The following is a 16,405-nucleotide window of genomic DNA, read 5'->3' as shown; positions in this document are numbered from 1 at the left end:
GCATCGGGCTCCCTGCTCGGCAGGGAGTCTGCTTCTCCCTCTGACCCTCCTCCCTCTCATGCTCTCTGTCTCTCATTCTCTCTGTCTCAAATAAATAAATAAAATCTTTAAAAAAAAAAAAAATAACAGCACTCCTTGGACCAGTTCACTGATTGTCATTTTTAAACCAACGCCCTATCCCAGCACCAACCAGAGCACTTCTTACAGTCCCCCCCCGCCCCAGCAGGGCCAGCCAGAGCCAGGCGGGAATAGGCAGTAGGTGAGAATGACTGCAGAGTCAGGAGGATCCTTGACTCCACGGACTTGGCCCTGCCTTGAGCCAGGGGCTCCTCTAGAGAGGCATCTGCCCTACCTGAGAGCACTTGGAGAGAGTTGATCGCAGGGCATCCCTGAGCATCCTCCCAAAAGATGCGCACAAAAAGATAGTGGGGCTGGGCGGGGGGAGGAGAGGGCAGAAGGGCAGGCACCGAGCTGCTGCCAGCCACCTCTTCCTCTCTCACTCCTTCCCCATACCCCCCAGCTCCCCCATCTTCCCAGCCCAGCCCCACCCACTCTCCTGTTACTGAGGCTCTCTGGTGAGAAAGAGGGGCTCAAAATCAGGGCCCTGGGAGGGGAGAGGCCCTCCCTGGAGGCTGGCCCGTGGGTGGTGACTGTCTTGTGTGGTAGGAGGTCCGTGCCTTCTGCATCTGAGGCTGCCGCTTCTCCATCTAGTGGACCTGCCAGAGACCCAGGAAGCACGAGGCTGTAGGCAGGACCGGGGAGGGAGTCCTGGGCTGACAGAGGAAGGAGCCAGACCCACAGCGTGGCCCAACCACCTACCAGCCCAGTAACGTTCATTTTAGTAAATCACTTCACCATTTGGAACCTTGATTTCTACTTCTATCAAATGCAGCTAAAAATATCTGCTTCTCGAGGTTTTCTGTAAGGCTTGAATGAGAAGGCGGGTGCATATGTCCCCTGTAAACTCTAAAATTTATTACCTACCACCTGTGTCTGTGTCCAACCCTGCAGAAAGATGCTTTTCTTCATCACGCCCTGCATTTGTAAAGTTCTTTATACACATAACCTGTTTCCGTGCACATTCTCTTGCTCGGCCCTCCCAGTGAACGGATGAAGTTGAGGGCCTTGCCCAGTGTCGCACAAGAATTAATCCCTTGCTAACGCAAACCGCTAAATGCCAAGCTCTCTCCATAGTGCAGGGAATGCAGGCACTCTTAACTGCCTTAGAAACCAGGAGCAAACACGCATATGAATAACACGCGGAGCACTCTCTGCAAGCCTAGCTAGCACTGGGCAGCTCGCTGCTCCTCGTCGTCTTACATCATTCACTCATCACAGGATCACTCCCCACAGCTAGCCGTGGTGCTATTACCAGGAAACTGAAGCTTGCCAAGGTTAGGAATTTGCCAAAGCTCACAGAGTAAATGGCGGATCTGGGCTACACATCCAGGTCTACTCCTACCTAGTTAACACTTAAATCCAGAGAAATCCAATGGATTCAGTGTTACAAGCATCACTTCCTCCTCCCCATTCTCCAGCCCCAAGCAGGGCCCAGGCCTAAGAGGCGAGGGTCACAGTTTCCAAGGGTTGGGTCCTTTACAAACCCGACCGCCCCACCCCTGCCCCCACACTCACCCTTGCAGTGTCATGGATCCAGTCCAGGAACTCAGCAACCTTGGCATAGACGCCCGGGTGATTGGGCTCTGCACAGCCACGGCCCCAGCTGACCACCCCCACCAAGTGCCAGGTGCCCACGTCCAGGCACACCAGGGGGCCCCCGCTATCACCCTGAGGGCACAGAGACACCGAGAAAGAGGCCGTTAGCCCTTCCTGGTGGAGGGAGCTGAGCCTCTGTTCCCTGCCCCTGCTGCTTCCAGCATGGGATCTCCGCTTGCCTCACTCCTCCCTAAATCCTTAGCAGCTGCTACCCAACTTGCCTAGGCACCCCTCCTCCTAGAGTGGCTGCTCAGAGCAGGGGCCAAGCCACCACAGGTCCCTCCGTTCCCACCCTCCACTACAGTCCCCCTCCATGCTGTACCTGGCACGCATCAGCCCTCCCGTCCATGTAGCCAGCACACAGCATGCGGGGGGTGAGTGCCCCACTATACATGCAAGAGCTGTTGCAGAGCTGGGTGCTGAGCAGGGGCACCACCGTGTCCTGGAGCGTATCTGACTTGTGGGCTACAGGAGGTACACGTGGAGATGGAGGGACACAGAGCCAGGCCGCGGGGCACAAAGCAAGGCCAGGAAGACACAGCAGCAAGAGGGAAGGTGGTTAGAGGCCCTGGAGACATGAGACCCAAAGAGGGGAGCCCAAGGTGGGAGCTGCGGACCCTGGGAAGGAGGCACGGGTCCGTCAGACGTAAGAGCGATATGCCCCCCCAATGCCAAGGCCACAGCACTCCTGGGATGGAGTGGCTTCAGTGGAAACTCAGGGAACGTTCTCCCAGAAAGACCCAGGCCAGGGAGACCAGGGCTCCTAGGTCTGGCCAACAGTGATACCAGAGTAAAAGGGGGCTGGCACCGCCATTTGGCTGGGGGAGGTGGAGGTGGGAGAGAGAGGGGCCTCATCTTGGGGACAGTGTCCCCCCAGCCCCCCACCCCTCTTTTCCCCAGGGCCCTGGGAGCTGACTCACTGTGTCTGGGGTCGGTGTGGCCCCAGCCAGACACCCAGCACCGCGAGCCCCTCGGAAAATCTTGCTTCTTGGCTGGCAGGCACACAGCACCCACGTTATCTGTGGAGAAGCGGGTGGTCCTGGGCCCACTCGGGCTCAGCTTCCCTTCCCCACCACCTCACCCTCAGCCTGGGGGAAGAACCAGGACTGGAAGGTCCTCCTCACTCCCTCTCCAGCAGTCCTGGCTCCCCGCCTCCACCAGCCTGGCCTCCCGTAAGGCTGTGCAGGCCGCGCACTAAACCACATCGGCAGGGAGGTCACCGCTGACACGGAGGACAACGTATACACTGCTGCGTGCGTGGTGCCTTCTAGGTTGGGCAACGGACACGCTGCACACCCCTGGCCTGGGCACTGAGGGAGAATGGGAATTTCTTCTGGGCCTTTGTGCCCAACTTCTCCTAATGAGGACTCATTTTGGATTTTCCTTAGGGTGTTTGATCCCTCTTGGGGCCTTGTTTCCAAAAGCGTGTGGCAAGTCCTACGGGGTCGGGCCCCAAACTTGGTCTACAGTAGCACATAGACATGCCATTAAATAAGCACTGATGTACACGGGGAAAGAGAATTCCCTTCTTAGGGCTCTTTCCGTCCCTCCAAGTGCATCCAGGACAAAAATTCCATCCAGTGCCTGCCAACCTCCACCTAAACACAAACAGCAGGTCTGGGCGCAGCGGATCTGCAGAGGGCAGCTAGCTGGAACTTGACCGCTGTCTTGTTTTCGCTCGGTATTTTTACGGTTGTTACCTATTCGCTACCAGTAATATGGGTTCTCCAGTTAGGTCATAACTCAAAGTTCCCCTTTCAAATGTACTTAAGTCACTCTAGAAATACTAGCTGCTGAGCCACAGTTCAGAGGGTACACATACGTGGTAAAATTTGTGAAGGGCATGGAGCAAAAACTGTGATTTGGGAAACCCAAGGCTACAGGTGACGGGAGGGAGGAGCACAGAGCGTGTGTGAGCGTGTGTGCATGCGTACTTGGGTGAAGACTGCATGAGCCAGTGTGTGCACGTGTGAGCGTGTGTGTGTATTTGTCGGTGAGCATGCAGGCACACGTGCATGCTGGGGCGGGGGGGTTGCTTTCAAGAGCAGCTGCTGTGGAGAAGCCGGACCCCGGAGTCAGGACACCAGGCTCTGGAATGGTTTGCTGTGTGATCTTGCAGAGAGTCACTTTCCTCACTAAACGTCATTGTCCTTCCCTCTTTATACCTGCCTCATCTACCTGTCAGGGCTCTTACAAGGACTGAAGGAAAGACATTTGGGAAAATAAAGCTTATTAACTGTAACATGTCACATGGTGGCTGGGACCTGGGGCCAGCCTGGGGTAAGGGGCGGAGCAGCCCGTTGGTAGATGGAGCAACAAGGAAGCTCTGCTGGGGACGTTGAGGCAAGTCCCACTTGCAGCCCAGCTATGCAAAGGGCCAGAAACTTTGTCCCCAAAAGAGCCTCCACAAGAGTTGGTGCAAGCTTAGGTCCAGGCGATGCCAAAGTTCACTGTGGTCACCAAATGAACTGAATGTGTTAAGGTTTACGGCCCTGGGAGGGAACCTCAGAAATGAGCTCTCCCCTCAGCCCCCACCCGCCCCCCAGGGCCTGCCTCGCTCACCACAGCGCGCAGCTTGCTCACCCCTGGCCAGCGCCTCACCTGAGAAGTTGAGCGGCGTCCGGAGCCGCAGGAGGGCGATGTCATAGTCGTGATTCTGGGTGCTGTAGAGAGGGTGAGGGATGATCCTCTCCACCACAGCCCCCTGGTGGGGCCTGACGGCACTGTGCCTGACCAGCCCCACATGGACCCGCCAGCTGGACAGGAGGGATAGCCTAAAACTGCACATAGGAGCCATGTTGAGCCCAGGGAAGGATGGGGCAGAAGAGGCTGACCTAAGTGAGGTGGCAGGTGGGGGAAGCTGGCCAGAGAAGCCATTAATGGATGCCCCCATCACCAGGCTGGGAGCTCCCAGAACCCAGGACCGTGCCTCCTAGTATCCCTGCAGCAGCTGCCAAGATACTAGGCATGCAGTAGGTGCTTAATAAATGCTCTGCACCAGCCAGAGAAGGAAGACACTGTGGGTGATCTGCAACTCCCTTCCCCTCTGTCCTGAATAATGCTCCTCCATGTTTTATAACAAACATCAAAGGGGCTTGTGTGATATCCTAACTGCAAGTCAGAAAAACTTCTATGAGTCCTGTCTCTCCACCTACTACCTGTGATCGTGGGGAAGTCACCTCACCTCTCCCAGCCTCAGTCTCCGAGCAGTACGCTATCTGCCCTGCCCGCCACCAAAAGGAGAGGTCCGAAGAGCTCATTCACTCATCATTCATTCCTACACTGCTCCAAGCAGTATTTATGAAGCACCTATTATCTGCCAGGACTGTTCTAGGCCAGGGGGACATGGCAGTGGGAAAATCAACAAAGAGACTCAGTGGTAAACAAGACTGAGAGTCTCTGTTCCCATGGAGCTTCCAGTCTAAAGGGGAAGAAAGACATTAAACAAATAATTACACGGAAGGTGATTTAATTACAGTTGTGATAAACATTAAGAAGCACAGAGTGCTGTGAATGGGAAAGCCTTCGAAAACCTTCAAAACTGAGCAAATACAAAGAACCAATCTTTGTGCTATTGCTGCTATTCGTACAGAGATGTTCTTGGTGCGGGACGGGGAGAACTGCACAGTCCGTGCCTCTCAGAATGGACGCGGGGAGGCAGACAGTCCGACGTGGACATGTTATATGGGACATACCAAGGGCCAAACAGAAAAGGCCGCTGAGGCGCTCTCCTTGCCAGCAGCCCCTGAGACTTGCCTGTGCACACAGTGAGCGGCCGTCACCACCCAGCGCGGGGCTAGCACGGAGCCCCCGCACGTGTGCCGGGAGCCCAGGGCCACACTGGCCTGCCAGGGCCAGCGCCCAGGAGCCACGGCCTGCCCGCCGACTATCCGGGAGGCCAGGGGCCCGGCCCCACACTCTGCAAACAGAGAAGCACAGGGGAGATGGTGAGCCAGAAGACAGGTGGGAGCCAGCATGGTCCTAACCTCGGGGAGTGTGGCCCAGTGTGGATAGCTCTCATTTATTACTCCTGGCCTTAAGCTTGGGGGATAGGATGGTCGAAGTGCCAATTACACATCGGGGTGTGGCTGCCCCATCAGGCTGCAAGCTCACTGAGAGCTGCGACCACACCTACAGTGTCCGTGGAGCCCCAACACCTCACGAAAAGCCTGTCCCACAGGAGGGATCAAAATGTTGGTGTGTGGATGGATGCATGGAAGAGGAAAGAGGAAGAGATGCATAGATGATTGGGGGTGGGGGGTCAGATGATAGAATTTCCACAGATTGTCTCCCATGTGGCCCCCAGTTTGTCCCCTTCCTTAGTCTCCCGAAGGTGCTAACCGGTTAGCAGCGAACAGAAATCCCTCTGGGGCTCTCTAGATGAAAGGGGGCAGGAGCTTCGGAATTCATGTCAGGTAGTGCCAGGAAGTGAAGCACGGAGATGACCCGCCCAGATCAGGGGCTGGTAGGGGACAGGACAGAGGCTTGGACAGGGCTCTGTTGGGGCAGAAGGGGACCAGCAGGCAGAGAGGCAGGTGGGCAAGGAACCCCACCCCAGACCAAGCTGAGTCTCTCTGTGGGGCTCACCACACTCAGGACAGCGGGGAGACTCCTTCTTCCCACTGCCACCTTTCCGGATATGCCTGGATATGACTCACCAGAGCATCTGAGGGAAACGATCTGGCCGGAAGTACAGCTGTTCCTACAAAACAGAGGTGGCAGCAAGAAGCAGGGCAGGGGCCCACCCAAGGTGGAGAGAGAAGAGGCCTCCGGTGCAGCCCCCCATCTGTGTCCTGCCTCCATCCAAGCCCCTAGGGCCCTCCTCATTAACAGGTCTCTAGGACAGCAATGCTACTCTGTCCCATCACCCCAGAGCACCAGCAGGAGGTCATGGCCCTTGACGGTTGTCTTGCGCAGGGCCCAAATCCAGTATTTGTAGATGGGAAGTCCAGCTGGGCCCGCTGAGGGCCCCTGAATGAACCTGTGTTCAGTAGATGGATAAAGGAATGAATGAAGAATAGCACACTTCACCGCATGCCCCTCCAGGGCTTACTCCGTTCTCTCTCTCCAGCCCCTTCCTTGCTCTCCTCTCCCCCTCCTCCTTCCTAGCAAAACCTCAGTTCCTGCTGGACCAAAGTCCTCTTCTCTCTCCTACTTATCTCTGGCCCCAGCGGCCCAATGCCTTGATCCCTCTCATGCCTCAAACCCACAGGGCTCTGGCTCTCCTGGCAGAGTCAGTCCCCACTCACGTGAACTGAGTTTGTGATTTCTGACTGGGAACTGTTCCTCTGTGTCCTATCTCACATGGCCTATGTCCTCACCACCACGCTCCCATGACCCAAAGATTTTTGCTAAACTGTTCACCAGAAGTAAGGGATCCCACTCAACCTCCTCAGAAGCCCTACCTGGGCAGCCACACCTCCTCCAGGAGGCCTTCCAGTCTGGGAGGGAGTTGAGCAAACCCCCGGGAGCTGTTGAGCTTGATGTCAGACAGGTTCACTCTCTTGTGGTGAGTGAGTCTTGGTGGAAGAGGGGAACAGAACAGGAGGAAACCGGTTTACTGCAGCACGGGAAATGGTACATAATCATGACCAAGATGTGCATGAGATACCATCCTCCCAGCAGTACGGTCATGGAGCAAGACTTTGATAATGACCTTTTCTGGGATTCATATTTGTTAAAAAGCAGGGATGCTCAAAGGAGAGAAATGAGCTGGGGCCCCACCATGCCCAGAGGCTAGGACACGGCCAAAATGACCTCTTGCCAGTTCCTGAGCACTTTGACGGGGACAGGCAGATAGAGGTCTCCGACTCCCCTTTCTCCACCACCACCGGCCCTCCACCTTCCCCGGGCCCCAAGCCTGGTCCCAGTTACCTGAGCTGCCCAAGGCTCTGGCAGATCCGCAGCCCCAGGGCAGAGCTCCAGCCCTCGTGGCAGACCAGGAGCCAGTCTGGCTGTGCCCTCACCTGTACTTCCAGCAAGAAGTCCTCAGTGTTTATTCTGAAAGATACTGAAGGCACAGCATGGCAGTCACATCCTACCTGCTGTAGGGTGGAGGGGCAGGTTGGGCAGGGGGAGCTGGACCTGGCCATGCAGGGACTTGAAGAGGTCTCAAGACAGCATCTGGGTCACACAGTGTCAGGCTCCCTGTCCCCCAGGGCATCAGGCCAGTTCTGAGAACAAAATAGCCCCTATTTATAGTGCTGCATTCCAGTTTGGTGTTTAACCAAGTGCTTTTAAACGTGCTCTGTCACTCATTGTCACAGCAACCCTGTGGGGTGAGTATGACCATCCTCCCATGCTGCAGAGGGAAAACTAAGGCATGGAGGTTAAGCGACCTGCCCCCTATCACAGAGTCTGCGCATGATGGATCCAGGACTTAAGTGCGGGTCTCCCAGTGTCGTATCTTGTGGTAATAATAGTGATGGTTACCACTGAGCATCTGCTTTCTCCAGGCTCTGTGCTAGGCTCTTTTATACATTAGCTCATACTATTCTTACAACTTTATGTAATAAATAGTTGCATCTCCATTTTGTAGAGAAGGAAACGGAAGTTCCGAGAAGCAGTGTTGCCCAAGGTCACACAGCTGGCAAAAGCAGGCTCCACGTTGCCTGTAACTTCTATGACTGATTCCAGCCCCTGCCCGGGCACCTAATCTCCTGATCCTTGACTCATGTTTGGCAGGGAGAGGACAATGAGAAGGGGGTGGGGTGGGGGGTGGGCAATGTGGAGTGGGTGGGGACCCCTGCTGGCTCCACTCCAGCTCCCCACACGCACCAGTTCCCCCTTCCCCATCCTGCTGGCTCACTCGGCCTCAAATGGCAAGTTGCCACCCCTCCTCCAGCCTGGGCTCCTGGCCTTGCCCCAGCTAGGGATCCAGACAGTCCCCCAGGGAGTGCTGAAAGCTCCAAATCTGAGATGGACTTTTCAAGGCTGAACCACGTCGCTCCCTTCCCGCCAGAGGAGGAGACCCAGATGCTGGCAGTGATGTCAGGGCCCTTCATTCTGGTCCTCTTGTCCCTGGCCAGAAGTGGGGGTCCCAGAGCTTTGAAGGGGCTCAGGGCCGGGGGGGGGCAGTCCGTAGGCTTGGGGGGGTGGCCCACCTGCTCTGGGAAGCATGGGGAGTAGGGCTTCCTCACCGCTGGCCTCGGAGCAGCTCAAAGGGATCTCCTCATTCTGCAAGGTTCCGGCAGCGGGCTGAGAGGCCACTGGCCACAGATACAGCACTTCAGAGGACAAGGACAGGGAGAGGGTCACAGACAAGAGGCTAGGAGAAGGGAGGGATTCCCACATGAGAGGGCCAAGGGGCAGAACAAGACCCCTGCAACAGAGGGAGACAAAAGCAGCTGCCTGGGGACTCCCCCTCGGCCACCCAGCCTCAGGCGGGCCCCCACCCGCCTGAGAGGCTCAGCACACACTCTCTCTCCCTGTCCCTGTCTCTCTCCCTCTGACTGGGAAAGACTTCTAGAGAAAGTTCGACTTGGGCCTCCCTGGGTCATCCACTCAAGTACCTTCCACTTCCCACGGTAGGACTAAAGCATTCTGCACGCAGAGCCTAAGTCCCTCCCTTCTCCCTGCTGTCAGTTCAGAGTAGATGAGAAAGACAGGTCCCGGCTGCCTTTTACATCTGCTTGTCTCTTCCCGCAAGGACGCCCCAGACCCTGTTCTTAGGCCCTCCCCGGAGCGCTGAAGGGTCCCAGCACTGACCAAGAAGCCAGGAGCCGACGCTCACACCAGCCAGCAGCACCGGGGCTCCCAGCCCTGCACAGCAGCACCACCCTGAGCACTGGCGCCCTGCCCGAGAGCCTGCGGGACAGGGCAGAGGAGTCTGTGTGCCCTGCTCCTGCCTGCCAGCCTCACTCTGCCCGAGGCCCCACCATGGGGCCAGGCAGCCACGGGGCTGTGGCAGGAGTCTGCCCCACTGCACCTGCCACCCCCACCCACCCACCCCATCCCCACTGAGGCCCCCAGAGCCCACTCAACCCCCAAACTGGAAACAGAGCAAAAACAGGTCTGGGATAAACAGTGAGGCAGCCTCTCGCCATCAGCCACTGGGGGCTTTCTCAAGAAGGATCTGGGGGATGTAGGAAGATTACCCAGTCGCTGTCCCCACCCTGTCATTCCCCTATAGCCCAGTCTGGCCTACTGGGTTGCTGCTGGGCCTCGGGCCTCCGCAGTGGGTCTCTCAGCTTTGCTTTGAAGATCCCAGGTCCTGGGCCCTCCTCTGCATCCTGAGCCTCCATGTGGGGTTGGCCATCCGGCATCAGGCTCTGGGGAAATAACTGTCGGTCACTCAGGATCCCCACACCAAAGGGAGAAGATCAGCCCACTACAAGACCCCACTCTCTAACCTCAGCTGTGCATTCACTGCCTTTTTTTTTTCATCTTGGAGACTCTGTGTGTTGCTACTGATGCCCCTCCAGGCCCTCTCTGCTCTCCTGGAACCCCTAACCCCACCCACCTTATTCTCACACAGCCAGTAAGCACCAGAGTGGGTATTCAAACCCAGACTGGGCCAACTCAGAAGCCCACACTCCTCACCACTCCCTTCCCTGGCCTCCCACAACCATCAAGGGCATCTGCTGAATCTCTCAACATCCCTCCGCAGGCCTCTAGATCCCAGCCTTCTTCATTCTCTCCTGTCTCAGAGGAAGTCCCCCTGCCCAATGCACCATCCATTCATTTATCCAGTAAATAAGATTTAGCCCAAGTGGCTGGGCCACAGTGGGGGACACTATAGGGAGTTCAAAATAAATCAACATGGAACACTCCCTAACTGCCCCAGAGAATTTGCAGTCGGGTCCTGATATGTTAAAAAAAAAAAAAAAAGACAGAACATGTTAAGTGACAGAAGAAAGAAGGAGAGGTTACTTCTCACTGGGAGATCAAAACAGGCTTCCTAGAAAAGACAGCCTGAGACAGTCCCTCATAGATGAATAGGGCTTGAATGGACATATATGGGCATTGGGTATTCCAGGCACTTGAAGAGGCAAAGGCATGGGGGTGGGAAAGCATAGCGCAGAGGACGCTATATGTTGCCTGATGCTCATGAGCCATGAAGAAGAGTAATGGAAAATAAGATCTTGGAAGAAATACCGGACCAGCAGTTCAAAGCTAGGTCTGCAGCCTACTATGTGAACTTAACTCAACACCTCTCCAAACTTCAATTTTCTCATTTGGAAAATAAGAGTGATAACCACTACTACCCAACAAGTCAGCTCCCTCCTCTAGCATCTTATCTCCACTCAATGTCCAAGCCAGAGCAATCCTCCTACAATTCAAACATGAGAAGGCTCACCCCATTTTTAAAGTACCCAATGAGGGCGCCTGGGTGGCTCAGTCGTTAAGCGTCTGCCTTCGGCTCAGGTCATGATCCCAGGGTCCTGGGATCGAGTCCCACATCGGGCTTCCCGCTCTGCGGGAAGCCTGCTTCTCCCTCTCCCCACTCCCCCTGCTTGTGTTCCTGCTCTCGCTATGTCTCTCTCTGTTAAATAAATAAAATCTTTAGAAAAAATAAATAAATAAATAAAGTACCCAATGAAACTTCCTACTCTTTAAGAAAAATCCAAAGTCCTATGGCACGGCCCACAAAATCCTCTGTGCCCTCACCCTTCCTCACCTCTCCATCCACACCTGCCAGCATGATTCCCTCCACAGTGGAACTCGGTCATAGTAACACACATGCCAGTCCTCTGGGCCTTAACGTGCTCTCATTCCACAGAAACTTTGCATCAGCTGTCCTTTCCCCCATGTAGCTTGACTCCTAAGACACAGCTTAGATGTCACTTCTCCAAGAAGCTGTCTTCAATCTATAAGGCACCTGTTGGGACCCTATATTGTGCTCATTTACTTCTCTTTCTCTCTGCCCTTCCTCACTGGTCTAGGGTCCCAGAGCCTAGCTCAGGGCCTGCCACGAAGTGGGAATTCAGTTAATGTACGTTAAGGAGGAAGGCAGGCGGGGAGACCACAAAAGATTATATGATCAAAAGGGTTTTATAAATTATAAAGTTCAATGCAAATGCTAAGTATAATAATAAGAAGAAATATGTAAAAGCAGTGGATCCTTTCCTCAAGGAACTTAGGATCCAGTAAAACAGACAAGACCCCTTAAAACTTAAAATGACTCCAGGGGGGCCTGGGTGGCTCAGTCAGTTAAGCATACGACTCTTGATTTCATCTCAGGTCATGATCTCAGGGTTCTGAGATCGAGCCCTGCATTGGGCTCCACAATGAGCATGGAGTCTGCTTAAGATTCTTTCTTTCAGGCACCTGGGTGGCTCAGTTGGTTAAGCGTCTGCCTTCAGCTCAGGTCATAATCTCAGGGTCCTGGGATGGAGTCCCGCATCGGGCTTCCCTGCTCAGCGGGGAATCTGCTTCTCCCTCTCCCTCTGACACTCCCCCTGTTTGTGCTCTCTCTCTCTCTCTGTCAAATAAATAAATAAAATCTTTAAAAAAAAGATTCTCTCTCTCCCTCTCCCTCAGCCCCTCCCTGCCACCTCCTCACCCGCAAGTGTACATGCACTCTCTCTCTCTCTCTTAAAAATAAAAGTTAGTATGACTCGTCTCCTCTGAAGATTACAGCTTATCCTGTCAACACCTAGAGTTGTACCCAATGATCATAAAAACCTGAAACACTGACTCCAAGACAATGTTGGCTTAGATGGGATTTCCATGTGTCACATGGAATGTTCTTGTCACATTCCTCAGTCCTGCCTTTGTGTTCCATTGAACTTTGTGCTCCTGACCCTCAGGCTAGGAGAAAAAAAAGCCTTTGAAGACTCGCCCAGATCAGTCACTTCTAAATTACCCTGGAAATCATTCTGTTGGACCCATGAACACCCTTGCCAGTTCAGCTCACAAGCAGGGCAGCAGCCCAAACTTCCATATGAAGCAAGACACCACCCCTACTCCCCATCCCCTACACCAGTTACAGCCCAGGATCTATAGGGCTGGTCCTCCCACCAACAATAGGAGAAACATGGGGTCTTGCCTTGCCCCTTACCATATACACTCTTTCTTAGGTCTAGAAATGAGGCTCAAGGGCACAAGCAATGAGACTGGAGAACCACAGGCTTGGAAGAGTCAGTCAAGCACCCATAAAAAAGCAGAGAAGTGGCAACAGCATTTGGGGTTTGGGTTTCTTCTCTGGGAACACGGTTTCTCTTGAACTGATGTCCTTCTGAGCAAAGAGGCAGTGCTTGGTCTAGAGAGAATTCCAGGGCATACCCAGGCTTTTCTCCTGTCTCAGTATCAAGGGAGCTCGGCTTTCAGTTCAGCTTCTGGACTAACTGGCCTCACCCCAGGAGTTGCTCTACCTCCAAATCCATGTGTTTGAGCTCATGCAATAGCCTGCAACAATGGTCTGTAATGGTTCAGGATCTCCTGGTCCTCCTTTTGAGTAGGAGTTCAATGTAATAGTGATTTGCTAAACACTGTCTATGTGCAAAGCACTTGGATAGGCCTATGGGGGACAGGAGAGGAGACTAGAAGTCAGTCCCTGGAGGAAAAAATAGAAGGTTGGCCACACAGGGCCTCCTCTAGCATCTAGCCTAGAAGCCCAAGGGTGGGGGCAGGGAGAGAGAAAGAGAGAGAGGCCAGGTCAGGGATGGCACAGATGTATGCAGAGTCTTACCATTCGGCTCAGCGGCACCGAAGTAAACCCTCGGGGTCTCTAGGCAGGGTTCTGCTCCTGTTCTTGGATCAGCATTGATTAAATAGCTCAGCCAGCTTGGTTGGAGGGTGAGGTCTCCCTAGTTCACATATGCCCCTCCCTTTATCCCTTTATTCTCCCCCCGGCCCCCCCACACACAGACATGAATCAGAGAGACAATAAATCTGCTCAGAAACCATGAATAGACCTCTTGTTGCAGGAAAGGGGGCCAAGGGCTGGGCTGGGCAGCTTCAGCCCCTCCCATCTGCTAACTAGAAGCTTAGAAACAGAGGAAAAGGTTGCAGGGAGGAGGTGAGGCCAGATACAGTTGCTTAGCAACCAAGTCCCTTGTGCCAAACAGTGTGCCCCATGCGTGCTCGCACAATTCCCCCTTCCTGCTGACAGGGGCTGATATTAGCATTTGTGGAAATGTTTCTGAGCCCTCTGGATTACATCTCATCACTGTGTGGGTTGGCTTTCCCAGCAGTCTGGGGCTGTCACCATGTTGGAACTGGGATGATAATGAGGAATTTTTGTCATTTCTCTCCTCAGGGCTACGCCTGTCACCCCAGTGCTGGGGAAATGGGGCCTCTCCACCCAGCTTTCTTGGGGCCAGTTACTACAGGAGCCCTCGGCGCTATCTTGCTTCAAACTACAAGGTGGCCCAGCTGAGCCCAGGGTGGGTTGAACACACCTGGGAACCACATCTCTTCAGTGAGGAAGAACAGGTGCCAGGGAGGAAGAAGGCTTGTGTGGTTTCCCCGCCTCCAAATGCTTCTCACGGATCCCTCAGATGGAATGGTTAAGAATATGGGCTTTAGAAGTCAGGCCTTCATCTAACTCCAGTTCTGCCACTTCCCTTACTTAGCCTCACGTGAAAAATGAGGATAATAGTACCCATCTCAGAGAATTGGTGCTGGAAATGAATGAGATATTGAATAGAAAGCTCCTAGCCCGGTATCTAGCATAGAATGTACTCAGTAAATATTGGCTGCTATCATTATTATTACTGTTGAACCTCATCCACACAGGCTTTATTTTTGCTCTCTACTTCCCTCATGCACTCAGTCAACTCTGAGCTTATGGTAATCACACAGAGCTCCCCACACTTCTAATACAATGAAGACACAGAAGTCAGCTATGAATCCTAAAAGCAGGAGGAGAGAACTGGTGGCTGGAGCTGAGAATCCCCTGGCTAGGCTCTGAGATCTCCTAAAACAAATACCCCCTCAGCCTACAAATACGCATACTTACCGTGTGTCCGGAACTAGTTTGGGCATGGAGAATGAATAAGTCACCAGCTAGGAAACTGCAGGCTGAGACAAGACACAGGAACAGATATCAATAACTATTATTTGTGAAACAGGGGCATAAACACAGAGGTATAGGAAGATAAAGAAAGAGCTGACTCCTTTGCCCAGAGGACACAGAAAAAGCTTCACAGGAGAGGAGACATTTGAGCTGTGTTTTGAGAAACGAGAAGGCAATCACATAGAAGGGCATTCTAAATATACTACAGGTGATGTCAGTGAAAATGCCAGAGTAAAGACCTCTGAAAAATCTCTTCTCCATAAAAGCAAGGAGAAAACTGACGAAATTTTGTCAGAATCCAATTTTTAAAAGTCTGGAAATTAACCAGAGGCTTACAGCAATATGGAAACTGTTTATTCAAGAAAAACGACGCAATCTTGGTAAGAACGGTGAGCTTTGTGGCATTTTAATTTGTTGTTATTCCATCACCCTCTTTCTTAGAAACCAATATCCCACAATCACAAGGAAAACCAGCAGCCTGGCAGCCACAGGTAGAACAGGGTTGGGGTTCCTTCAAAGACTCATTTCCAGAGAGCTGTCATTGTTTGAACTCTCTGGAAGATCCCTTTTGTGAGACTGTCTTAATTTGACTGGATTCTGAGCTTGCCAGTATGAACAGCTTTTTCTCTAAGGAGGTTTGTTGAAAATAATCAAAGACAGTTGTTGGACTTTACGGCTGCCTAAGGCAATGGATAAGAGTTGGGGCAAATAATCAGCTAATCAAAAACCTTAAAATAAAAAGCTAGGGAATGAGGTGTCCATAGGGACTTTGAAAGGCTCTGAAATATTCCAGAGAATCTAGAAAGTAAGCACATGAACAGGAATGTGCACATACCCAGGACTGTGTACATACTTAGAAAAGACTTCAAGAAGGTCCTAAGCTCTCATTTCTGGCTAAGCTCAATGCCCTGAAAAAGCAGGAAATGAAGGCTAGGGCACAGCTGTAAACTTCCTGGCTGAGTGTTGAAGGCATGCCCCAACATGTCCATAGAGCCCCTCTACAAAGACTGAGAGACTTACTGGTTCTAGGCATCGGAGGCAAATCTCTGTCCAATCTTTCACTGACCACTAAGCAAACTAACTGAGCAGAGACTTCAGTGGCCACACACGACAAAGAATATAGACATTACAGAATTCATTCAGAAAAGTCACTAAACAAATGGCAACAACAATAAACACTAGGGAATGGGGAGAATCTGATTTCCAGAATTGATGTATTATATTATTTAAAACCCAGTTTTCAGTAAGAAATTGTGAGGCACACACACAAAAATAAGAAAGTATGGCCCATATACAGGGGGGAAAAAAAGGAATCAATAAAGGATTCTGGTTCAAGGTGATGACATGCAAGGCTCCTGAATTCAATTCTTTCCACAGACACATCAAATCTACAGTTACGCACAGAGCGATCCTCTCCGAAAGAAATCCAGAAACTAGCTGAGTGACTCCTCCAGTAGGGCAAACGAAGAAATCTCCACACCAAAACTGGCAGAAAAGTTTGAGACACACTCTTGCCATAAACTCCACCCATGGCACAGCAACATATAATCAGGAGGGAACTCACAATTCTCAAATTCTCCCTGAGGAGGGAAGTGTTTGGACTCCACATCTTGCACTCCAACTTTTAAGACTTCCACCTGAAGGACAGGCTCCCAAAACACCTAGTTCTGAAAGTGAATGGAGCTTGCATGCATGGTAACCACCATAAGGCCTGAGCACCTTATTCAT

General features: G+C 52.8%; 1 protein-coding gene across 6 annotated transcripts in view; it reads right to left on the bottom strand.

Moving 5' to 3' along the window:
- Nucleotides 1-14,726, bottom strand: part of TMPRSS5 (transmembrane serine protease 5) — a 65,274-nt gene extending 50,548 nt beyond the window's left edge. For 2 of the 6 annotated variants that reach the window (XM_081799452.1, XM_081799451.1), the window contains exons 1-12: nucleotides 13,349-14,137; nucleotides 9,863-9,998; nucleotides 9,424-9,522; nucleotides 8,820-8,942; nucleotides 7,591-7,726; nucleotides 7,122-7,235; nucleotides 6,375-6,418; nucleotides 5,473-5,635; nucleotides 4,318-4,496; nucleotides 2,637-2,735; nucleotides 2,039-2,181; nucleotides 1,636-1,788 (exon numbers count right to left, since the gene is read on the bottom strand). In XM_081799452.1, coding sequence (XP_081655578.1) covers nucleotides 1,636-1,788; nucleotides 2,039-2,181; nucleotides 2,637-2,735; nucleotides 4,318-4,496; nucleotides 5,473-5,635; nucleotides 6,375-6,418; nucleotides 7,122-7,235; nucleotides 7,591-7,726; nucleotides 8,820-8,942; nucleotides 9,424-9,522; nucleotides 9,863-9,998; nucleotides 13,349-13,351 — 1,392 coding nt within the window. In that variant the 5' untranslated portion in view covers nucleotides 13,352-14,137. Of the gene's footprint in view, nucleotides 1-6; nucleotides 717-1,635; nucleotides 1,789-2,038; nucleotides 2,182-2,636; nucleotides 2,736-4,317; nucleotides 4,497-5,472; nucleotides 5,636-6,374; nucleotides 6,419-7,121; nucleotides 7,236-7,590; nucleotides 7,727-8,819; nucleotides 8,943-9,423; nucleotides 9,523-9,862; nucleotides 9,999-13,348 lie in introns of those variants that run through there. The other 4 variants (XM_031041459.2, XM_081799450.1, XM_081799453.1 and 1 more) reach the window with 4 other exon arrangements.
- Nucleotides 14,727-16,405: the final 1,679 nt, after the last annotated feature.

Source organism: Leptonychotes weddellii, chromosome 11 (genome assembly GCF_054177405.1).
Source record: "Leptonychotes weddellii isolate Sample4059 chromosome 11, ASM5417740v2, whole genome shotgun sequence".
Lineage (NCBI taxonomy): Eukaryota > Metazoa > Chordata > Mammalia > Carnivora > Phocidae > Leptonychotes > Leptonychotes weddellii.
Note: the sequence above shows the minus strand (reverse complement) of the source record. Positions and strands in the feature narration are given on the sequence as shown.